This window comes from Ceratotherium simum, chromosome 26 (assembly GCF_057802395.1).
Source record: "Ceratotherium simum simum isolate JZ-2026a chromosome 26, ASM5780239v1, whole genome shotgun sequence".
NCBI lineage: Eukaryota > Metazoa > Chordata > Mammalia > Perissodactyla > Rhinocerotidae > Ceratotherium > Ceratotherium simum.
The window spans coordinates 32,372,069-32,395,840 of record NC_141925.1 but is presented as its reverse complement, the minus strand read 5'-3'; the positions used below and the strand labels follow the sequence as shown (position 1 = coordinate 32,395,840).

The 23,772-nt window shown below is 54.0% G+C and overlaps 2 protein-coding genes across 2 annotated transcripts in view; one reads left to right on the top strand and one right to left on the bottom strand.

The window, feature by feature from the left end:
- Window positions 1-23,772, top strand: part of CHLSN (cholesin) — a 157,645-nt gene that overhangs the window by 63,972 nt on the left and 69,901 nt on the right. Inside the window, exon 3 of the mRNA XM_087449233.1 lies at window positions 3,521-3,556. Within this exon, the coding sequence (XP_087305359.1) occupies window positions 3,521-3,556 (36 nt within the window). The remainder of the gene's footprint in view (window positions 1-3,520; window positions 3,557-23,772) is intronic.
- LOC101407016 (uncharacterized) lies at window positions 1,000-10,456 on the bottom strand. The gene is made up of 2 exons (XM_004440928.3): window positions 10,365-10,456; window positions 1,000-2,006 (listed from the first exon to the last, which is right to left on the bottom strand). Exon 2 carries the CDS (start codon window positions 1,987-1,989, stop codon window positions 1,000-1,002), a length of 990 nt encoding a protein of 329 aa, XP_004440985.1. The 5' UTR covers window positions 1,990-2,006; window positions 10,365-10,456.

The window sequence follows — 23,772 nt, the reverse complement described above, 5'->3', positions numbered from 1 at the left end:
TTAATTTTGTTGTGAACCTAAAACTGCTCTAAAAAAGTAAAGTCTTAATAAAAAAAAAAAGTCGGAGCTATCACGGGTATAGGTTTCATAAAGCCAGAGAGACACCTTTCCTTTGCATGTCTCTCTTCTCTATTCAACCAAGAAAATCTTAATATAAACCCAGCAAGAATGATGACAGTGAATTTGGAATAAGATTAATTACTGTACCTTGTATTTTTATATTTCATATGTTACTAGCCTTTATGCAAATAGTGTCAAATGGAACATGGGGCTTTTGAAACACAGAGCTTTTCACTGACCGACCTGGAGCTCCTGGAGATGGGCATCAACTACTTACCAGGTCACAGGGAGCAAAAAGTGCTTTATGGTACTGTTATCACTGGGCTTACATCAGTTATCTTTAGGGCTTTTAAGTGTGTACGTGATATTCTCAGAGCTCCAACAGTGATAAATTTAAAAAGACAAAACAAACCTTTTTTGTTCTTGGCAAGATTTATGTGGCCCAAACTTTCTGGCAGTGTTGAAGGTTAACCAGTTACGACCATTGAGGACCAGATTATATAATATGGTCATAAAGTTATTGGAATACTGTCTCTATTTTGAGGATTCCCTCTTTGTCATTTGGTTGAGGTAGGAGTAGAGAGATGTGGCAGCTAGCAGACAGACTAGGCGTGGAATCCCCCTCACAATTCAGAGCATCTCAGCCAGACCAGGTCTGTGTCTGGCCAGCTTTTGCTGTGTCTGGTCCCCACATTAACTGCATCCCTGACTTGCAGGGTTTTCTTTAGGTGTGAGTGTTGGGGGCCAAAGTGTTGTGCTTGGGCATAAATTGTGTCAAATGCCGGAAAGCTAATGTTTAATAAGCGCCTCCCAACAATCGTACCCTCGCCATTGGCTCTCCCCAAGAAGGGTCAAGTTTCAGCAGGCGGTGTTCCCTAACTGCCAGGAAGACTCCTTCACTTGCCTCTCTGGCTCTTTCCGGCAGGCAGGGTCTCCGACTTAACTCTCTACCCTCTTTAAGGAGAAGCTGTTGCTGGCCTCTCTTCTCCTGCACCTTTGGGCGAAAAATGCTGGAATATTCAGCAGTGCGAGCCTGCAGGGCTTGTGGAGGAAGAGGGTGGCCAGGGAATTCACACAGCTCTCCCCAAACAGGACCAGCTCAGCAAGGTTCATGAGGAGCTCGTCCCTGGGTGAGCCAATGTCCCTCTGCAGCTTCAGCCTGGCCCGCTGGAGGAGCGCGATGTTGTAGAGGAGCCGGCAGACAAACGTGGTCAGGGCGACGGCCAGAACTACTAGGTGAGCAGAGGCCGCGTCCCTCTGGGGAGGAGCTGCCCGCCAAGCCAGCTGGACAATGAGCAGGATAAAGAATGCCAGCTTCAGGATGAGGGCAAACCCAAAGCCCAGGCTGACCTTGACGGTTTCATACTCGGGCCAGGCAGTCAGCGGGTCCACCTGGCACAGAGTGGTTTCGTACAGCTTCCCGGATGTGCCCAGCAGGGCCACCACTCCCAGGGAGCTGCAGAAGGCACAGCCCCCAATGGCAGCCAGGCCCACCGCGGGCCTCTGGGCCCAGCTGGTGGCTGTGTGCAGACAGGAGGAGGAGCCCTGCAGCAGGAACACAAAGAGCATGGCCAGCTGCACATACTGAGCGTTGAAGTAGCAGATGTTGGACAGAAAGGAGAGGATGGCACAGCTCAGGTTGGTTGTGGCCAGGTAGTCGGGCCGGCTGATGGCGGTGAGTGAGAGCAGGGTCACCAGCACGTTGGTGATGGTGAGATCTGAGAGAAACATGTCCAGGCCGCCCAGTCTGGCACGGCCCCGTATGAAGGTGGTCAGGTTGAAGAGCCCAGTCGCCAAGCTCACTGGGACAAACAGAGCCACGTAGACGTGCACGCACCTGGAGATGATGCTCTGTGAAGCTATGACGTCTTCCACGGCCGTGGAGACGTGACTTGGGTACTGTATCCAGGACATGTTGTGGGAGCTCATCTCGGGCAGCGGCCAGTCTGTAAGAGAAGCGCACCCTGCAACGTTATGTGGGGTCACTCATCGGGGGAGCCAGCTCTTTCAAAGAGCACAGAGGGGCCTGCCCTGGTGGGAGGGGAGCAGCGTTTCCCAGAGCCTGTGCCCCTAAGAGAGCGATGCTCTGGGAGCTCGTTAAAATGGAAGATTTCTGCACCCAAACTTGAGTCCCACCAAGAGTGGATGGTCACAGGAATTGGTGTTGACATCCAGTTTCCCTGTCTGGTGGATTCTGGGGCAATCTCAAGTTGGGTCCCACTGGAGCAAGGGGCCCACGTACCTGTGAGATTGGGGGAGGTGCAAGGACATCGCCTCAGCCTCCCCTCGCCCCACACCAAAATGAACCTTATCTCTCCTAAAGGAAACGCATCCTCTGAGCGTGTCACATCTAAGTCCCACTCTCTGAGGCGTGTGCACCAGAGGCCTTGATCTCCCCAAAGAGGAGTTCAGTGAAGGATTTCCAGGGGCTGGAGTTCTGGATGTTGAGCCTGTCCAGTGCATCCTGCTTATTTCTGTTGGGGCCTCTGCCCTCGTGGAGGGAACGCCAGAACCACAACGCTTGGAAGCAGGGCAGTCGAGTTGACACGTGTCCTCCGACTTTTGGACCCAGAGAAGTTCTGACCGATTCTGGCCTCTGTGACGGGACTCTGCTCTTAAAGTAGACTCTAGGGACTGAAGCGGTGGATGCCTTGGGTGCTGGCCCCCGGGATGGTGGTGCCTCCTGGCCTCTCAGCCGGGCATGTTTTATTGCGGCTGAGCCCTAATGTCCTTCAGTCAGGGCTTTAAATAACAGCGCTGACAGACTCAGAGCCCTCCTAACCGAGTTTCTGTCACGGAAATAATTTCATTTCCATATAAATACCCCTTCCCTCTAAATTTTAACTAAATAGCAGATGAGGCTGGGAGATAGCATTGCTGTTTATTCAAAGGAAATTGAAGGCAATAAAATTGGAAACTTAATTTTCATGGAATGCTCAAAAGTGGGCCTGGCTCTTCAGCCAGTTTTCATTTTCTCTGAGGGGGCAGCCATAGGTCCTGCAGAGCCGCCGGTCTGTGATGGGGCACAGGAGTCCCTCCACTGTGAGGCCACGTGTGGGCTGGAGCACGTCCTTGCTTGGGCCAGGCTGGCAGAGTCACTCAGAAGTAGAGAGTGAAGTGAATGGCCTTTCTTTCCAACATACAACAGCTGGAATAGTTGGCCCTGTGTCCCAGACTTTTGCAGACTTGGCATTTGGAAATGTGTTCATTATACACACAGGTTGTCTAGTCCGTGGAATCTTTGCGTACCTGGATCTGTTGTTGGCTTTTCTCACTATGTCACGGATACCTTTCGGTGCCTGTACATATTACATATACACACCATTCTCCTTTGTCTGACACCCACCATACACTGTGATGCACCCTCTATAACTGTTGGTTAATATGTATTTGCCTCAGTGTGCTTACTTTGGTGCATCAACGGCTCTACCTCGTACTAACCCTGCTCTCCCTCCCACAGGCCTGCAGAGGTGATGGGGACCCACTGCTTCTCCAGGTACGTGTCTGGCTTTCTTGGTTCGAGAGAGACACAGTGAGTGACATGGAAATTAAGAATAGTGACCAGACTGAGAGGAAGTGATTTGGAATGTTTTTTTAATTAAGGCAAATTGGAAAGAAGATCTTGTGAACATTGACCACAGGTCAGAAAAAAGCATTACGCTCTCCTGATGTCCAGTCTCTGCAGCTGGCCAGTGTTTCAGGCACTTCCTGAGGCGTCCAGTGTCCCTGCTGGTGGTGTTTGGGGCGTTTGTGGTCAGAGGCCACCTGACCCTGACCCAGATCCTTATCTGATTTGGTGACCAGGCTCTGGGTCAGCCAACCGGGTGGAAGGAGAGCGTGTGTCTGGCCCTGGCCCTGAGGGCACATCCTGGGCTCCTTGCTGGCTGGGAAGCTTGTTGAGGCTGCTTGCCTCATTGTGTGCTTTTCTGGAGAGGGAAGGGGCCCTCCTCGGGGCCAAGGGGCTCTGGCTTTACCTCCTCTCTTCCCCGTGGGGTGAGTTGTCTGCTGAGAGGCCGTGCAGCTCTGAGTCCACAGACAGGCGTTGCTCTGGTGTCGACACGTGCTTGTTGTATGCAGGCTACCTGAACTCTCGGGTCTCAGCCTCCCCTTCTGTACGACAGGCACCACCCAACCGCTTCCCACGCCTGGGAACGTTCAAGGAGAGGAAGGCCACACAGAAACCCTCAAAATCTGGGACACAGATTGTGTCCCAGCAGCACGCAAAGCCAGCGCCTGTGTTGGCGTGTCTCTGCTGCGCCAAGCCCTGCTCCAGTCTCTTGGGTAGTTAACTGAGGTTTTGAGCTCTGATCCTTTTGCCCCCAGGCTGTGAGCAAGGGGTAGAATTGGCCTCAAATACTGTGCAAACTCACACAGGTTCCCCTTCCTCCACCATCCTTTGCCTTCAGAATCGGGCCAGGAACGAGGTGTCCCGGCAGGTGAGAGATGACATGCTCCTCAATCCCTGGTCTTGGCGAGACCAGTCTGGTGAAGAGTTGGTGGGCTCGCTCGTCTGCCCCCTCTGAGTCTGAGGGGCACTGAGCCCTCCTCCAGCAGAGTGCCTGGGCACACACCCCGTCTTACTGGGCCTCACTCAGCCCACGCCCCCTTGTCTCACAGTCAGAACGGCTGAGCCCTCCTAGGAGCAAAGAGGACTCCGGGGGCTGGATTTGGTCAGCCATTGCGTCTGCTGTGCTGGACTACCTCTCTCCTCACCACCTCTCGTGGGTTTTATTTGGAAAGATAAAATAACAAAACATGGAAGACATTTTCTCCTGCAGTTGTCCACGATTCTAGCTCTTCTCCCAACTTCCCGGCTCCCTTATATCCTGAGCTCCTCTTTCGTCTTGACAGTCTCCCCCCCACCCCCCCAAAGAGAGCGGGCCAGTGCACAGAGAAGGGATGGAGATGACAGGCTCTCAGTGGTCAGGGCCTCGGCTGACAGATTGTCCCCATGTACTCAGGTTCACCAGGTGCCGATGCTGTTCAGAGCACTTTCCACGTAATAATTTACTCCAGCCTTACACTTTCCACAAGAGGCAGGAACAGTTATCATCCCACTTTACACCCGAGGTGACCACATCACAGAGGAAGTCATTTGCTCAGTCACACAACTGTTAATGATGGCATCAAGATCTGAACCTAGGCAGTTTGGCCCGAGAACCTGTACGTTTTTAAAAATTTACACGCAGTGGAGTTTACTGTTTTTGGCACATATTACAGATGCCTCTGATCATGTGAACACCGTCACGCGTGGGGTACAAAACGGTTCCTTCGCCCCCAAACTCCTTCGTGCCAGTCCTTGGTGGTCAGCCCCTCCCTTCACCCCAGCCCCTCAACCACTGGTCTGCTCTGTATTTTGACTCTCCCAGAATGTCCTGTGAGTGGCGTCCAGATGCGCAGCACCTTTGGAGTCTGGGCGTTTCTCAGCCTGATGCATTGAGACTCACCGTGATGTGCATGGTCAGGTCGTCCCTCTTATGCTGGCAGAACCCGACTGTGGATGCTCCATGTTGTCTGTCTGTTCGCCTTCTGAGGGACGTTGGCTTATCTCCAGATTGTGGCTATTGTGAGTGAAGCTGCTCTAAACGCTTGCATACAGGTTTTTGTGTAAGCATAAATTTTCCTCCTTCTTGGGTGAATACCTAAGAGTAGGCTTGCTGGTTCCTCGTCAGAGTATGCTTAACTGTGTGGAGCTGCCAGTGTTTTCCTGTGCGGCCGTGCCACTGTGCATTCCCGCCAGAACCTGCACAGTTGACACCGTGCTGTGCGCCCTAGCAGAGGACGCTCGGAATTCCCTGGGAAGATGGACCGACCCTCCAAGGCAGACCCCCTCGCTTATTCTAGTGGCCAATTTCAGGCCAAGATGCGGACCCTTTCCTGAGCCACACAAAGGGCTGCCAAGGTCCTGCTCTGGGGTCCCCTGGGAGCTCCCCAAGGCCAGAGCTTGAGAATGCTGTGCTCTTTACAGCAGCTCTTGGCTGTAGCTCCTTAAATAGTCTTTCAGAAGAGTTCTAGGAAGCATGGGCCCCACCTCACCCAGGACTGCTTCCCCAGAGTTAGAGGGTGGCCCATCTCAACGAGGGCCGGGGGGAGGGTCAGTGTGGGAAGTGCTGGCTCCTCCCTCCTCTGAGGGCCCCCATTCCTCCCCAGGGGGCTCTGGGTGGTCCTCCTGGCCTTTGGGTCCCTCCCTGGGCAGCTGCCCCCCTTGTCACTGATTACTTCCTGTTACAGACGTGTTTTCACATAGTCGAGAGTTTATATCCATGAGAGTTCTGCTAATCCCACTTAGCCCTTGGTTATTGACTGTTTTCCATGCTTCTGCCTGGTTTTATTGTCATCTTAATGGATGAGTAATCACCATAGAACAGTGACAATAATTTGCTAACCATCCCCCATGGTGGATGTTTAAGTTGTTTGTGAATTTTTGCTATCAGGGGTCCTTTCCAATCCTGTGCCTGTCCCCAGAAAGGCTCACAAGTTCTTTTTCTGTACAAAAAGAGCATAAACCTTTGAAGTCAAGGTTCTCCTAGGTGATTCTGTGTGTCCTCAGCTTGCCTACGCGGGCGCATTGTCACCTTCACGCCCTGTGGATCTGTTGGTCTCAGATTCAGATCTTTTGGGAATTGTCGTTCTAGGCTCCATCATCTAAAGGTCATCAGCAGACAGCTCTGGCTGTGGTTGTTTCTTCACCACCAACTCATAGTATGAAAGGCAGGTGAGGATGTGGTGATTGCATTAGACACTCTGTGTTAACCTGGTGGCGGGAAAGTGGGCCGGAGCTGAGTTTCAGGACAAGCACCCCACACAGGGCACATAAACCGCCTTCTGTGGGAGGCCCTCGAGAGGTTCCTCCCTGCTCTGTTCCTGGGCACGAACGCCTTTTCCCGCTTGGCCAGCTCCTCCCTCCCTCGAGCCCTCTGGCAGGACTCGCCTTTTTTAGTGCCTTCTGGTCTTGGCTGTGTAAATGTCTCCATTCCAGTTGCCTGTGCTCTCTGCAGACTGGGAGCCAAGCGGCCGGGTGAGTCACCGTGTCAGCCCATACATGGCGGGCCCTGTGCCGTCCAGCCCTGGCCGGCTGTACGGTGGTGCAGCATGGAGGACACAAGCTTGCACAGATGCTGGACGTAGGGTGCCACCTGGGACTGAGGTCAAGGTGGCATGTGGGAGCCAGCCCCGGGACCATTCTCTGACCCCCACCTGGGGCCTGGGCAGAGAAGGGAACATGGTGGGCAGCATGGCCCTCTGCCAGTTCACACCGTGTCTGTGGAGACCTAGTGTCCAGCACCTCCCCTCCTCCTCGCCCTCAGACTCAGTCCCAGGAACTGTTCTGAGTGTCCTTTATGGGTAGGGGGAGATAATAGTATTGAAGCATGAGGATAGACAAGGTTCCGTTTTGTTCCTTTTGAGTCTTCAAAGCGGGTGCCTGTCTCCCAGACACACTTACATGTGCACATGCACACACGCATGCCTCCGGGAGACACAGAGCTCACCCGGTCCGGCCGTGCCCTGGAGCTCCTTCTCTACACAGTGGACGTAGTTGCATCAGCTCCTGCCTGGGGCAGAGGACTGTGCCTGGTCTGCCATCCCCACAGCCTTTGTGGGCACATCTTGCTTCCTGTGTAGGTGGGAGCCCAGAGCACACCTAGGGAAGGGCTTACCCTCCTGTGAGGCCAAGCCGAGCCCTGGACATCTGTGGGCCATGTCATCTCCCTTGAAACCGAGCAGCCGTACCCATCTCAGCAGCTGTGTGCTCAGGAGACACGGTGAAGGGGAGTGCTCCTTGTTGGTACCCAAGGCCCATTCTTTCAACCACCCCAGCTCCATGAGAAGCCACTGGTCCTGGCCATGCTCCAAGGGTGGAGGGCACAAAGAGTCTCCAGTCCAGGGGTCACCATTTTTTGTCCCCTGGAAGTCCTGTGGTCCCTTTAAAGTGTCGTGAATGCAGCATTTTCTTCCCAAAGCTGAGCTCAAAAGAACTCAGCTTTTGCAACCCTCTCTCTCTCCTGCCGTGTTAAAGATGTTAAAGATGCATCTTCCTGTCAACAGTCACCATACACTCAACCCAGCGCCTGAGGAGCCTGGCCCTGGGCACTGGGTCTGCCCGTCCATCCCCGTGGCCTGTGGCCCCATAGCCATTGAGCACCTGCAGTTGGCGCCTGTGTTGGACAGGCTGGGCTGGTGCAGGGAGGGCACCCGTGCACCCCAGGGATCCTCGGGGCACCGCAGGAGGAGGGTTTGAGGAAGACTTGCTGCAGGGTTGGGGCTGGGTGGGTGGTGGGAGGAGTGTCCCAGGAAGCGGGGGTTTGCTCTAGCGCTGGTGTTGTCAGGAAGTGGGGCCTTTCCCTGGGCTCCTTGCGACTCTGGCCTGGGGGAGGGCAGGCTCGGGGAGGGCACAGCATGACTGGTAAAGGATCACAGTCGCTCATTTTGTGTGTTTTTTTGTGTGTGTGTGTGAGGAAGATCAGCCCTGAGCTAACATCCAATGCCAGTCCTTCTCTTTTTGCTGAGGAAGATTGGCCCTGGGCTAACATCCGTGCCCATCTTCTATTTTATATGGGATGCTGCCACAGCATGGCTTGACAAGTGGTACATCGGTGCGTGTCCGGGATCCAAACCTGTGAACCCCGGGCTGCCACAATGGAGCGCGCACTTAACCGCTATGCCACCGGGCCAGCCCCTCACAGTCGCTCATTTTGATGAGAGAGGAGGATGTTGGCGTTTGGTGGCCTTCTGCTGTCCTCCTTTGTGCCAATCTCAGAGGACCGTGTCTGATGCTGGTCTGAGATCATTCGTATCCAGCTAGGAGCGTAACAAGCTCGTTGCAAGGGCCAGACCAGCTGCCTGACCCATTTTCCCATCCTCCACCACCCAGCCGTGGCCACCGCCTGGTCCCTACAGTGATGCAACTGGGCCCACAGTGCTGGGCTGCAGACTAGGGATGCCTAGCCAGAGGGGATGCTTTGGCCACGAGGCAGCACCCCTCTTACAGGCTGTGTAGCCCTGAGAACATTGGGCACGTGCTGTTCACAGATCCCCTCTTCTGGCAATCTCAGTCCCCCCATTGCCACCTTCCAAGTCCTGCCAGGCCCTCCGCTGCTCTGATCCTCCACGGCCCTGAGGTGACTGGCTCGTGGCTCTCTGAGTCACCATGCGCTAGGCTAGCCCTGACTGAGCCTAACTGAGGCAGGGCAAGACTGAGCAGGCACAGGGAGCCTACTGGGGACCTCTCAGGGCAGCTGTGTGGGGCCCCACCGGGCCCTGGGCTTTAATTCAAGGTCCACTTGGGCTGGATGAGTAGCCTGCTTCAGCCCATCCCTGTCCCCAGAGGGACTGAAGGCATTGCTCCTGGGGCCTCCTCAGGAGCTCTGAGCAGTCACTGTCCCAGTCCCAGTGGGCGGATGGAACACCTCCCCTCTGCGGGTGGGGAAGCCCAAGTGTTCACTTCACAGGCCTGGGATCTTAGGCAAATTAATAAGCCCCTGGGTACGTGTCAGGCGCACATCACCGCGGATCATCTTTATGAAGATCTTACTAGATGAGGTGAACCTGGCATGGGGGGTGGGGTAGGGGAGCAATCTGTTGGTTCCCTCCTGCTTACGGAGAGGATTCAGGTGGTCATGGGGGACCTTTCCCTCCAGCAGTCCACATCATACCGAACACGACTGGAACATAATGCCCGCTTTGTGCAGAAGGCTGGCCAGGACCCTGCATGGTTTGAAAACTTGCACCTTCCTTCCCAGGCTCCGCCCAGCCCTCCCCTGGGTGGAAAAACCATGTGTCTGGGCTCCCAGCCCTGGTCCCGCCCCACAGCCATCGTGGAAAGAACCCTCCATTTCCAGGTTTTATGCCCCATGAAAACATATACGTTCCAGATGTGCCTACATAAAACGTTCATTGTGTTCTGCCAGATTAAAACTTCTCCGTGTCACTGCCCTAGGATTACAATCCAGGAGTCGTAATTTATCTGGCAGCTTCGGTCAACACTGGATGGGTTTTCTGACAATTGACAAGCCTTTTCTAGCTCCATCTTCTGGAGACAGAACTCTAACCACTATTCATCTTAATGAGGAAGACCTGAGCAGTCTGCGCAGTCGTTTCCAGTTCCAAATGCTAGAAAAATAGATTTCATTTTATTCTTTATTGGAACCAACCTGCAGTATAAACAAACTTTAGTTTTCAGAGAGAAACTTCACTCAGCTGTTAAATCTCTCCCGTCTCCCAGCTATTTTTAAACGCTGTAAACCAAAAGGTCAGAAAGCAAGAAGGGCCGACATCTCGGCTGCTTCCCGGGGTCAATGGCTCACCTGTGCACGGGCCCTGCTCCCAGCCCTTCCCGGGGTCGTGCGCCGGCCGATGGGTCTCCTTTGGAGGGAGAGGGGGCCCTGCTCACCACCACTGCCTTCTCTCTGCTTCCAGTCTCACCCCTCCTTCAGCTGCTCTGTGCTCACTGAAAACAGGCGGGCACAGAAACCTACAGTCTGCGAGGAAAACAGGAATTCGCTCTTAAGTCATTCAAACCACACACACTGCATTTTAAGCAGAGTATGGTTTGGCCATGTGACCCAGAAAAATTCAAATGGACCTACGTAGGGAGGTGGCCTAGTACTGCAGACAGAAAAAGTGATGTGTGTGCCTGGGCTCCCAGTGTCCAGTGCCTCCAGCGGTTTCCTGCAGATTCCACATGCTGGCCTCTTCACAAAAACGTCCCTCCCAGAAAGCAGGCAACGTCTGCAACTTAAAATAGGACCTAAACCCCACCCATGACACAAGGGAAAGTGCTCACAACCTGTCTGCCAGAGGCAGTGCCCTGGAGCCTCCCCTTTAGAGCCTTGGCTGCAGGGCCCGTGCAGGCGCCCAGACCAGGGGTCTGCCTTCGGCCCCCTGACAGCAGGGCAGACATCAGGTAGCCAGAGTCCTGGACGCAGAGCCAGGCGACTTCTCCCTCATTGCCCTGCAGGCCTGTGCCTAGAACCTCACCCAGGTCAGGCAGAGTTAGGGTGCTGTTGCCCAGAAGGAAGGACTGTTTGTGGCAGATCTCCCCGTGCAGGGTCATCCGTGTCTGCTCACCCTCGCCCTCCTCACCCATGCCTTGCCAAGGAGGCTGGGCATCAGGCAGGTAAGAGTTTTGGAGGGAGTAACCGAGGACGGGGTCAGCAACGGCTCAATCAGTAGGGGAGTTTGGAAGTGGCTGGGGGACCCTGGATTCCAGAAGGAGAGGCCCTGCCAAAAGGAGGTAAAAGCTCAGAAATTCGGAAACTCGCGTCCTTTCCTCTGTAGCTTGTTCCCGGGCCAGCCCTGATTGGAAACTTAAAGTGTGGATTCCTCTTTAAATGCCTCCCCCAGTGGGTGTCCATGTCCCTTCTATGAAGCTTGCCCTACATCAGATGTAAGAGCATTTGGAGGGATTCCTTTGCAGCGCTCAGCCCATCTGGGATCACTAATGGTGTCCTCAGCCCGCGGCGGCTCCGTGGAAACCACAGAGGCCCTGGGGAGGCCCACACGGGCTCCGTCGGCCAAGCCCAGGCTGGGCCAGAGGCTGTTTTGTTTGAATGTCTCTTACATCATGTGCTCCCCACATGGGTCCCGTACTGTCGGTGCTGACAAGCACCTGAGAATTGAAGCCAGCTAGGGGCCTCTGTTCCCAGACCCTGAGTCCGAGGAACTGCTCTGGAGCTTGTCTCAGGATTGGGGGAAGCTTGTGGAAGTTTGAGGACTGCCAGGGGCTGCTCTCCCATAGAGATGGGAAACCTGAGGCTGGAGAGGGAGCTAGGGCTTGTGGCAGTCTCGGGTTCTCCTCCCAGCTTCCGGGACACGCGGTGCCTTGTCGTTAGAGCCCCATGGCCATCAGCCCCGCCCACTGGCACCATGAGCTGTGCCCCCAGGGAAGGACCCAGCCTGAAGTCAGGCCCTGACAGAGAGAGCTCGGCCATTGAGGGAGGGACAGCCTCCAGCCCTGGTCCCTGGCTGCCTGCCCGCAGCCCGAGAGCCAGAGCAGGAACCCTAGGTGCTTGCCTAGTCTCCTGGTCTGGCTGGGAGAACCAGCCTGGGAGAGGTTGCTCAGACAGAGGTCCCATGGTCCCGTGCTGGTCCCTGAGTGATGAGCCCAGCATGGGAGAGACATGCGCAACCCTAGTAAGGTCATTGGGTTCCGAGTCAGAACAGGCAGCCCTGGGCCTTGCTCTGCACTTACAAGGTGGTGACCACAGGCCCCTGTCCCTTCCTGTTGCTGCACCCATCGCTGTTGTAAGGACCCCTTGAAATGATGGAGTGGATGGGCCTCATCAGTAAGCCCATCCATGGGCTGTGTGGGACCAGGGCAGTGTCCAGGGGCAGGACCCTCCTGGGGTGGGACAGGAGGTGAGGTGAGAATGGTGGTGCTCATAGGTGGGCACTGTGGCTCTGCTCACATCTACTTAGCATCGTGGGACATAATGTCCTAAGTAAAATCCAGGGCTTCCTTCGGAAGAGCGAGTTCCCAGGAGGCAGTGGCCCCCTCTGGCTTACACTTCAGGGGCTGTCCTGCCTCCCGCTCCCACAAGCTCAGGCCCTGGAGCTTTCTTCATCGGAGAGCGCTAATTCAGCAGAATTAGGTTTCCCTGTGAACTCTCCCAGCCTTGTGGGGAAATTTCTGAGCTACTGGAAAAGCAAAGGCCTGGCTGGCCCAGCTGCCCTTTCCCTGCCCTGACCCGTTGGCCTTCGTTAAACTGAGAAAACCACACTGTCTTCTCCAGCTGCCTCTGCTGGGAGGCCTGGTGTATAGTTTATCTCCTGTCTCCAGTGTCCAGAAGGGGCTGAGAATGTGCTCCATCTGTGCTGTAGTTGCTGCTGGCAGACGGACAGTGGCAGCCTCTCCAGGGCTGTGAGCTTGACTGCTAGCTGTCCGCCGCCAGCTGAGTTAGCCCCCGAGAGCCACCCAGACCAAAAGCCTCCTGCGCCTTTACCTACTGCTCGTGGGCACCTTCCCCGCGTGGGCCCACCGCCCCTTGGCTGCAGTCACATCCACCCCTGCTGGTATTGCCACATCCATCCTACAAGCCCTCTACCTGCCTGGGTGTCAGCCGAGCCAGCCTATGTACAGGTGCAAAATACGGGACAAACGTAGCTGTTAGAAGAGCCACCAACTTGCGTCTCCTGAATTTTAGTCGTCCAGGGTGAAGAGGAAAGAGTCCTCAGGCTTCAGAATCAGGCAGTGTTAGTTCTTAGCCCTTGGGGCTTCTGTTTCCTCCTAAATGACAACAGTAATAGCAGTGTTCAGAGTGGTTATCTGAGGACTAAAGGAGCTGATGGACCTAGAAGTGTGAACACAGGAAGGGCAGTGACTGTGGGTTTCCACAGGATGCTGAGACCCTCACTCACAGACGGAAGGCCCCACATGTGTCTCAGGGGGTCTGGCCTCTGCAGCCCAGCTCCTGCGCCTGGCCTGGATCTCTCTGCAGCCCACTGTCCATCTACCACTCGGATACCCCCACTCTGCTCAGCACCCTCCTCCCAAGAGACTCATCCCACCTTCCGTCACATCCTGTCTTTTAGCACTAGCGCTGATGTCTTCCGTTTCCACGGATCAGACTTTTTCCTACTTGGATGTCTGTGCCCCGTGGCCATCGGCTCTGAATTGGCGATTGGGGTGCAGGAAGACGTGGCTCCCTGGACAGTGTGCTGTGTCACCTTATTCCTGGCCTGCAGCATCCCCACCGTGGCCTAGCCTCCCTCAGTGCCAAGTGCAGGATCAGGCGAAGGACTTTTCTTGGCAGAAACCGGTGAGGAGGCAGGAGCTCTGCACATGAGATGTGCACATTTATTGTCCGGAAGTGTGTGAAAGAGTGGATGAATGGAGCCCTTGACCTTGTTCCCTTCTCTACCCTCCCCTCACAGGAGCCCTGGATCCACCTCGGTCAGTTTGGGGCTGGTAGTCTGGCTCAAGTGGGAACTGAGTCATCAAGTGCTGGTTGCACCCCAGGCCACTCCTCATTTCCTCATTTCTCCTCTGCATGTGTCCGGGCCTCTGTTGAGAAGGCAGTGACTAAGTGTTTTAAGGAATAGTGGCTCTTCCTCCTCGCACCCCTTTCCAGGACGCACCATTGGGTGTTCTCCTTGTGCGTGAGCACTGGACCATCAGACTTGGTGTGCCCTATGGCAGTAGCACCTGCCCTTGGCTTTGCCCATGGGCACAGCCCATGTTATGGACATCTACTGTGCTGGACTGTTAGGCCCGCCAAAATGGCCCTCTTTCACACATACACTGGCGCACCCACATTCCTAACAGCATCATTCACAACAGCCAAAAGTGGAAACAACCAAATGTCCATTGATGGATGAATGGCTACACAAAACGTATGTCCATGCAGCGGAGTCTGGTTCACCACACGAAGGAATGAAGCCTTGACACCTGCTACACTGTGGGTGAACCTTGAGGACGTGATGCTGAGGGAGAGGAGCCAGACACAAAAGACACATATTGTACGATTCCACTTATATGAAATGTCAGAAGAGGCAAATCCAGAGAGACAGGGCAGATGAGTGGTTGCCAGGCGCTGGGGGAGTTGCATGTTGTGTCATTTTAAATAATACCAATACTACTCACCCCTCTGTCTGTTTTGACTTTTGGCACGTATAAGACGCCTTTACATGTTTAAAAACAGCTTTATTTGAGGTATACTTTACATACCATATAATTGACCGGTTTTAAAAATACAACTCAATGATTTTTAGTAAATTCATGGAGTTGTGTAACCATCACCACAATACAGTCATGCATCACTTAACAATAGGGACACGTTAGGGGAAACGCGTCGGGCAATTTCGTCATTGTGTGAACATCATAGAGTGTACTTAGGCAAACCTAGATGGTACAGCCGCTGCACACCTCAGCGGCATGGCGCTGAGCTTACAGGACCACCATTGTCTGTGCGCTCCGTCGTTGACTGAAACGTGATGCGGCACACGACTATACACTTTAGGAACACTTTCATCATCTCCCGAGGGCTGCTCCCACCCATCTGCAGCCGATTCCTGTTCCCTGAGTGTCTGTCATCACTTCATCAAGCTGTTGGCTGTGCCTTCCTTGTCCTGCCGCTGTGTAATCAGCCAGAGGAAGAAAGAGTGGGCTGATTGTGGATTTATGCATCTTAGTTCCAGCGCAGGCCACGGCCTGGGGGTTTGCTCCGCAGGTTGTATGGGGCGGAGGCCTCTGGCTGGTGCTGCCGCGGAGGTGCTGACTGGGTGGCCCTGCAGGTGCTGCTGCACACAGGGCATCGAATCAGCCCCCCAAAGAAGGAAGTCTGCCCAAGTCCCCCACAGTCCTGCTGGCGCTCTCCTGATTGATCTCAGTGCATCCTGGCTTGTCACCTGAGGAGTCTCGGAACACGCGGGCTCTCTGCAGTGGACCCATAACAGGATGTTGCCCAGTGCCTCAGGAATGGGACCTTTCAGACACTAGGGGGCTTTGGGTTCTTGGTCAAATGTTTTTCTGAAGAAAACTAGAGTTATTTGCATGTTGCCTACCTCTGGTTCTCATCCTCCCGCCTCTCTCTCTGGCCTAACAACAGTCATAGCTGACATCCGCTGAGCACTTCTCATCGCAGGCCTCACATGATGCCATCCACGCAGCTGGATTTAGCGTGGTGTCGTCCCTGTGGCTGGATTTAGCGTGGTGCCGTCCCTGTGGCTGGATTTAGCGTGGTGCCGTCCCTGTGGCTGGATTTAGCGTGGTGCCGTCCCTGTGGCTGGATTTAGCCTGGTGGCCGTCCCTGTGGCTGGATTTAGTGTGGTGCCATCCCTGTGGCTGGATTTAGCGTGGTGCCGTGACGCGGCTGGATTTAGTGCTTAGCCCCATTTGATGGGCCCCACTGTTGTCGTTCTCTTTTTGCAGATGAGGAATCAGAGGTTGGGGAGGAAAGGACCTGTCACAGATGGTTCAGCTGGTCACTGACAGAGGCCAGGATGACGAGCGGGAGGTTGTTAGGTGCTGTGTTGGGACCCGGGGAAGGGGCAGGGTGCAGGGGCATCGTGGGGTGGTGCAGTTTGAACAGGAGTCTTTCAAGAGCACTCTTCACTTGCTCTCCTGGAACTTGTGCTTGGATGAGGACTAAATGCCAGTGGGAAGAAATGACAAATGCCGAAGTAGGAATGTTCCAAAATGCTGGACAGCAGCTGTTCAGGCCACTGATGGTCACTGTGCTTTTGTGAAGTCAGAACCAGAATGGGAATGATGTTCTCAGGATCCTGCTGGGGCATTCGGGGCGAAGCTGCAGAACAGCTTGTCTCAGAGAGACGGAAAGGGGGAGCAAGGTATTTTTGGAGAGAAATCTTTGATACGGTTTTTGGTCACTATATTGAATATATCTTGAAATTCAAATTACAGGAGGGTTTAAGATGTCTTCTGTTCATCACATGGTGGCCTGAGAAACAGAGGTGAAGAGAATTCCTTCATCGAGACCAAATTAGGTCCTTTCTATCCTGCCCAACACTGGTTTTGAGGAATGGGGTCTGTGGGGCTGAGTAAAATGTCCCGACACTTGCACAGGCAATAAATGACAGTGAGGGAATTTAGTAATAACTTTATGCCAGCATTTGAAGACTTAGATAAAATGCACAAATTCTTTGAAAGATACAGATTACCCATACTGACCCAAGAAGAAATAGAAAACTTGATCAGTCCTGGATCAGTTAAAGAAGTTGAATTCATAATTAAAACCCTCCTTCAAGGAAAACTCCAGGCGCAGCTGGCTTCATTCGTGTGGTCCGTCTCACATTTGGGGAAGCAACAGCGCAAACCGTCATGACATTTTTCACAAAAGCCTGTCCTCTCAGACAGCTGGGTTTCTTCCTCGTGCTGCTGAAACCGAGGCACGACACACACAGTCGTGGAATCCTAACTCCCGTGCAGAAGCGTTACCTCGATTGTCCTGCAGATCCGGGGAGCATGAAGGGACTCGCGGCGGCAGGCCCCACGTCTGTCTGCAGTGTGGGCAGGCATCAGTTAACTGTCCTGACGGCGCCACCTGACCTGGGACTCACCGTTAGAGGCCACCTTTCTGTGTCCGCCCTTCCTGCCCTTCCGCCTCACCTCCGCTCTAAAAGTCACTGCAGGGGCCGGCCCTGTGGCACAGCGGTTAAATGCGCGTGCTTTGCTGCTGGTGGCCCAGGTTCGGATCCCGGGCATGCAGCAGCACACCATTTGTCAGGCCATGCTGTGGCGGCGTCCCATAAAAGGTGGAGGAAGATGGGCACGGATGTTAGCTCAGGGCCAGTCTTCCTCAGCAAAAAGGGGAGGCTTGGCATGGATGTTAGCTCAGGGCTGATCTTCCTCTTTCTCTCTCTCTCTCACACACACACTAAATAATAAATAAATAAATATTTAAAAATCGCTGTAGCGTGACCCTACTATGGCAGCTGATTTTTATAAGAAACTGAGTCACAAGTTAACAATCCCTTTTAGGTTCTCCAAGGCCTTTTACTATCTCCAATGCCATTAATGGTATGACTCTACAGTTTAGAAGGTTAGAAGGGTACTCGACAGCTGAGGGAGTGGAAGGAACTTCCAGATGGGCCGGGCTCAGGTGGGGAGCAGGAGGGGCTGAGGAGAAGGCTGCAGAGCACGTGTGGGCTCAGGTCCTCCTGAAGGAGCAGAGGCTCACAGAGGTGCTGTGGTAATGAGGGCTGCAATGGAGGGACTCTGGAAATAAGGAACACAGGGAGTTTGGAGCCCAGACTCCAGGAGGAGGCACAGCGGATAGTGATGGAGCCCAGGGTGTGGTACAGGAACTGGAAGTCCGTTGGCACCTAGGCACAGGGTGTCCAGTTACCAGCGCCCTGTGGATTTTCTGTTTGCTGCTCTCCCTTTGTGGGGACTCAACCTGGCTCCTTTTCTCGTCCACTATGCCTGTCCTCACCAGTTGGCTCAGCCCCAGCTGTGCCTGTCTTCTCTGAGTCATTGCAGGATGACTACCCCTCTCCATCCTGCTTATCTTCTGGGTTCTGCCTCTAGCTACCCAATTCTCTGTCTTGTGTTTGTTCCTTCTCACGTGGGGTGTGCCGGCCCCCACAGGGCACCGGCCAGCCTGTCCTTTACTTGCCCACGGGCCAGGCCCCTCCTTTTGGGCACTAGCTGTGGCCACGCGGACTATGACACTGTAGTCCTTGTAAGGCATCTGAGGCTCAACCTGCCATGGGTGTAGGTGGTGTTTCCGGGGCAGTGCACCCCTCTGACTGTACGAGGCCAGGGGTCTGGTGTCAGTGTGTCCCTGTGGGGGTGCCGGGGTTGAGCACTGGTTAAGGTGGGAGCTGTATCACAGGTTCTTCCCACTGACGCATTGGCGATGTGGGTGATGGACCCTCGGAGCACCTGCATATTCCCAACACCATTCACCTGGGGCCTCCAGTCTCTCCATGGTCCTTCCTGAATCAGCAATCGCATTGGGGTTACAAAATGGCCATTTTCTACTTTCTCCGTCTGTTCCCTTCTTCTGTCTGCTCCCTGCCTCTCTGAGGGTCACTATGAACTTGTTTGTTTGTTTTTTTTAATTCAACGTGTTTTAATTCTTCACTCACTGTCTTTTTTTATGCTCAAATTGTCCCAAATGTGGCCAAGAGGAGCCCCTTCCAGCCAGCTTCTGGGTCCTGTTGACAGGACCCCGTTAGTCTTGTAGCTCCTCCTTGCGTTCTGGTACCAGATGCCCTAGGCCCACCCTGGGTAAGCCATGTCTCCAAGGAGCCTTGTCCCCTTTTAACAACCATCTGTGGGTGTTTGAAACTGCTGTGTACACACAACAGGCAGCCCCAGCAGAGCAGAGGCTAGGCCTGCGGGGTCTTCCAGCTGGCCATTCGGCGCATGCCCAGAGCCCACCTGCCAGACTATGTTCCCACTGCTCTGCCATTCACCATTGCCTCTTTTTCGGTAACAAGTTTTTTATTTTTTTTTAAATTTTTTGTTTATTGCAGTAACATTGGTTTATAACATTGTAAAAATTTCAGGTGTACATCATTATACTTCTATTTCTGCATAGATTACATCATGTTCACCACCAAAATACTAATTATAACCCATCACCACACACATGTATTTTCGGTAACAAGTTTTTTTAAAACCCAACATTTTCTTTAAGCCTGTGTTATCTTACAACTACTTCTTATCTGCCTGTATGGCCATAGCACTTACTGTGCCCCCGACGTGCAGTTCATGCATTCAGTATTTCACTTGGCTGGGATGTCAGAAATTCCAGCATGAAATGGCTGTGTAAGCGGCATTGTGCCGAGCCTTCACTAAGCAGAAATCCAGTGTTGCATGCCCACCCTCGGCTCCTGACCCCGTAGGAGCCGGGTTCTGTGATGCCAGCTCCAATGCTGCCCCTTGGGACTGCGTGGGCTTCTCATGGCCGGCGTGTGTGCGTGCATGTGTCTGCGCGTGCAGAGCAGCACCTGGTGGACCGAGCTCTCCTCTCCACTGCTGCGGAGGGTGTGGTTTGTAAAAGCAGAATTTGCTGTGGCTTCCAAGGGCCACGTGGATTCTGGGCCAAAGTGTCTACAGGGAATAGTTGCTGAAAGAAACCCCTTCCCTCCTCCCTGCTGCTCGGGAACACGTACCGGAGCGCCTGCTCTCTTTGCTTCAGCAGCTGGTTTGGGGGTAAAAGCCTTCGTAGGAAAACGTTGAATTGTATCATTTAGCGTGGTCCACCAGACTGCGTCAGCTGTGAAACCTGTTAGAAGCACTTCTCAAAGTGTGAACAAGGTTCCCTCCGTTCTCGCTAGGCCTCCTGCTCTCCCCGGGGCCTCTGGTTTGCTCTGGGCTCCCGCGGCCAGTGCTCAGCTGCCTGAAGAGTGAAGGTCCCCCGACGGCCACTGGATGGAGCTCTGCAAACACGCCTGCTCTACAAGGCTGGAAGCACTGTTAACCCTGGAAAGTCGTCCCGAGTCACGTGTTGTCCTGCTTATAACTTGAAAATGCACGGCACTCTCAATTTTACCGAGTTTTGTACGTTAGCATCTTATTTCATAGGTTCGAACAATGTTAATGGTGGACAGGCCCAAAAGAGCTTCTGGGTGGGTGGTTGTAAAATATCCCTGCCCCCTTTCGTCATGAAACAGCTGTTACTGAGATGCAGTTTATACAAGTGAAGTGAGTGCCCGGATTTTAAGTGTGCGGTTCAAGGAGCTTTGACAGATGCATACACCTGTGTAACCGAGACATGGGACATTTCCATCATTCCAGAAAGTTTTCTCGTGCCCCTCCCCCACTGCAGGTGCAGCCTCCAATCTGCTGTCTGCCACGGCAAGGGTTTCCCTGTCCTAGAACTCTGCAGAAGTGGGATCCTGGGGTGCACCACGTCTGGGGGCTTTGGGTTCATCCACAGCCCATCCTCTCACTGCCGAGAGCAGGCCACAATCTGCTTATCTAGTCCCCTATTGGTGGATAAAGGGTCACATTCAGTTCGGGGCTCTGGTGAATCAAGCTGCCGTGAATGCTGTGGACATGTTTTCATTTCTCCTGGGTGAGTGCTCAGGAGTGGAACAGACCCTGATTGATGAGTCTTATGAGGAGCTGCACACATTCCTCCCCGCCCTCTGGGTGGCAGCACTCTTTGTTCAGATGGAGTGTTTCCTGGAAACCTAGGACCATCAGGTGGGGGAAGGTGGGCGGGAAGCCCAGGTCGAGTGTCCAGCATCCCATCCAGCACCTTGTGTGCAGACAGGACTCCCAGGAAAAGGGCCCCCAGTGATGCCAAGGCCTAGTCAAAATGCCCATCAGCCTTGGGCTTTGATGTTTCTCAAACTCATACCATAAAGAACCCTGGCGGCCTAAGGTGCTCCACAGAAGGGGTTCTTTATTAAATAAGTTTGGGAAAAGCCATACACACACTCCTCCTCTGGCAGTTTAAGTGTGTGTGGTAAGTCTGGGCATCCTGCAGGAAAGCAGCTGTGAGACTCCTGTGACCAGCATTCTTTTTTCTTCCCCGACACTCACCTCCCATGTGCCTGTCTCCCTCCTCATTCACATAGACTCACACCTCCGCCCTGCAAACTGTCCCGCGTGCTGGGGAGGGGCCATGGCTCTAAATCAGGACCTTGGCCCTCACCGTAAACTTAGAGGCCAGGAGGGACCGTCTCCAGAAACAGAAGTCACTCTGGGGCCCAAGGGGACCTGGGAGTCACGGGAACGGGGCTTCTTCCTCAGCAGGTGTCCCCCAGGGGCTTCAGCTTCTCTGCATCCGCAAGGGCCCAAGGGTCCCTGCGGGTCCCACACAACTCTCAGTCTGTTCACAGGCCAGGATGCCTGGGCCAGAGGAGGGCCAGGGTCTGTGTCCATCCACTGACCTAGCTAAGGGTGGGCTCCGGGGCAGTCCCCTAAGCTTTGAGCTTCCGTTCTCCTACCTGTGAAAACAGGCTGATACCACCCACCTCTCAGGGCAGTTAGGGGTATCGTGTTTAGGGTTACAAGGAGCTTGGGGTGCAGTGCCTGGAACCTAGTGGACACTCCACGTTCTCCATTCCATCCTTCCTTGGCCACTCCAGCCTCTTCACAGCTTGGCACTGGCCAGGCTGGTTCCTACACCTACACTGGACATTCCCTCTGGTGGACTTGAAGCATTCTCATCACTCACCCAAAAGCCGTTGACTGGTTCCCTTTGGGGACACCCTAGTTTGTTCAGAGAATATAATTCATCAGTCTGCGTTCTTTGCAGGCCTGCTCTGTGACTGTGTCTCTTCCTCTTAGCAGCAGAGTCCTTCGGGGCCCAGATGTCACTCAGGACACATCGTTTCCTCCAGCAGCATCTGGTACACACCCGCCAGGTAGCCCCCTCTCATGGACTCTCGGCGCCTCACTTGCTGGTTTAATTCTCACGATAACTCCCTAGGAGTAAACACGAGGCGATCCCTGTCGAGAAGTGGTGACCTGAGCTCGCGATCACCGAGCACGTCCAGGTGCCTGACACCCTGCCTCGTGCTGTCCAGGAGCGATCCACTTCATTTTCACAGCTGCCCCATTTTCCCGAGGAGGAAAGGGGCCAGAGAGGCTAAGAACTTGCTCCAGGCCACACAGCAGGTAGCAGACATGGATGTGAGTGCCAGTAGTCCCTCAGTCCCCTGGAGCTGGCTGAGCGGCTTCTGCCAGCACCGGGCAGCAGTGTTCTCTGTCTTCACATCAGAGTTGGTCCTGGGTGACCTGGAGCATAGGGCTCAGCAGCCTCTTAGGCTGGCGTCTGCTGCTTGTGAACATGAGAACGTGAACCTGTCCCTCGGTCTCCCCTCTGCCCTGCCTCTGAGCCCCCTGCACACTCCATGTCCTTTGGGGACTTGGGTCTGCAGTTGTGTCCCCAAGTCACCCTTGCACTTTCTGGCTGTCCCCCACCCTATGGCTAACATACATGCAGTTTCTCCCAGTAATTCTAATCTTGGTAAGGAAACAAACACACGTGCATGTGCGCCCACACTGCTTCAGGCATAAAGGTCTTCGGACATTTATGATGTCGTTGAAACCATGGTTCCATCCCCTTAAATTCTGCCGTTCTTGCAATGCGGTTGGTCTCCCCACCCCCCGTGGAGGGAAGAACAGGCGGTTTTCTGAGGTGTCTGTCTTTTAAGAACTTTGCAGAAATCTTGCTGACTTCCCTGTTGTGTGGCTAGAGCTGTCCTTCTGTTGACAAGGGAATCGAGGGCAGGACACAGGTCAGGAGATGGTGGCGAGGGCTCATGTCCAGAATATTCAAGAACAACCTCGAATCAGTTAAAAAACAGGCAGAGCACCTGAAGAAGTGCTTCAGAGAGCAGAAGTACAAATGGCCAACAGATATGTGAGAAGGGCCTCGACCTTGTTACAATTGGGAACCACCTCCCCGCTCCCAGTGGGCTGGCAAAAATTATCAAAGCCAAGGGTTGGCGAGGATGAGGAGCTGGCGTGCTTGTGTTCTGCTCCTGGGAGCACACACCATGTGACCGCTTTGGGAAGCAGGTTGGCATGTGTGCAAGGTTGAAGGTGTGTTCTCCACCCAAGCCAGCACTTCCAGTCCTGGGGAATCGACTCCGAGGAAGCATGACCTGGGAGAGCACTGTTCACACCAGCCCAGAGTTGGGAACAACCCAGATGCCCACTAACAGAACTGATGGATAAATCGTGATACAGTCAACCTACAGGATACTAAAGAGCAGTGAAAAATGATATCAAGTCCAAACACAGGCCAAACTGAGCTCCGTTTCTAAGGGACACACAGTTAGGCAGCCTCATCAGTGAGCAGCACAAATGTCAAGACCATGGATATCAGGCCGAGATGTGCAGCCCAGCCACCTCACAACATCTCGGCAGACCAAGCCCATTTCTAAGGACGTCTCTTCTGAACGCCTAACACCTTTACATCTTGTTGGAGGAGCCAGCTGCCCACTCTTTCTGGCTGGGCTCAGTTGGCAACGTGTTGGGACTGTGTTCATTTCTGTGCATCAGCTTCTGAAAGACCTTAACCAACCCCAGAGTCTAGAGGTGGCTGAGCAGGATGGAGGCTGCGGTCTGTAAATGTCATCGGACACAAGATTGAAGGAGCCAGAGGAGAGAACAAAGGGAGCCTGGTTAGAAGCTCCTTCTGGAGCCAGACTGGCCTGCGTTTGCTCCCCTGCTCTTCCCACATTAGCTGAGTCACCTGGGCAAGCTGGTCTCGGTCGGTTCCTCACCTGTGCGTGGTGATAACATGGGACCTTCCTCATGGGGTGAAGACCGAGGATACTGAA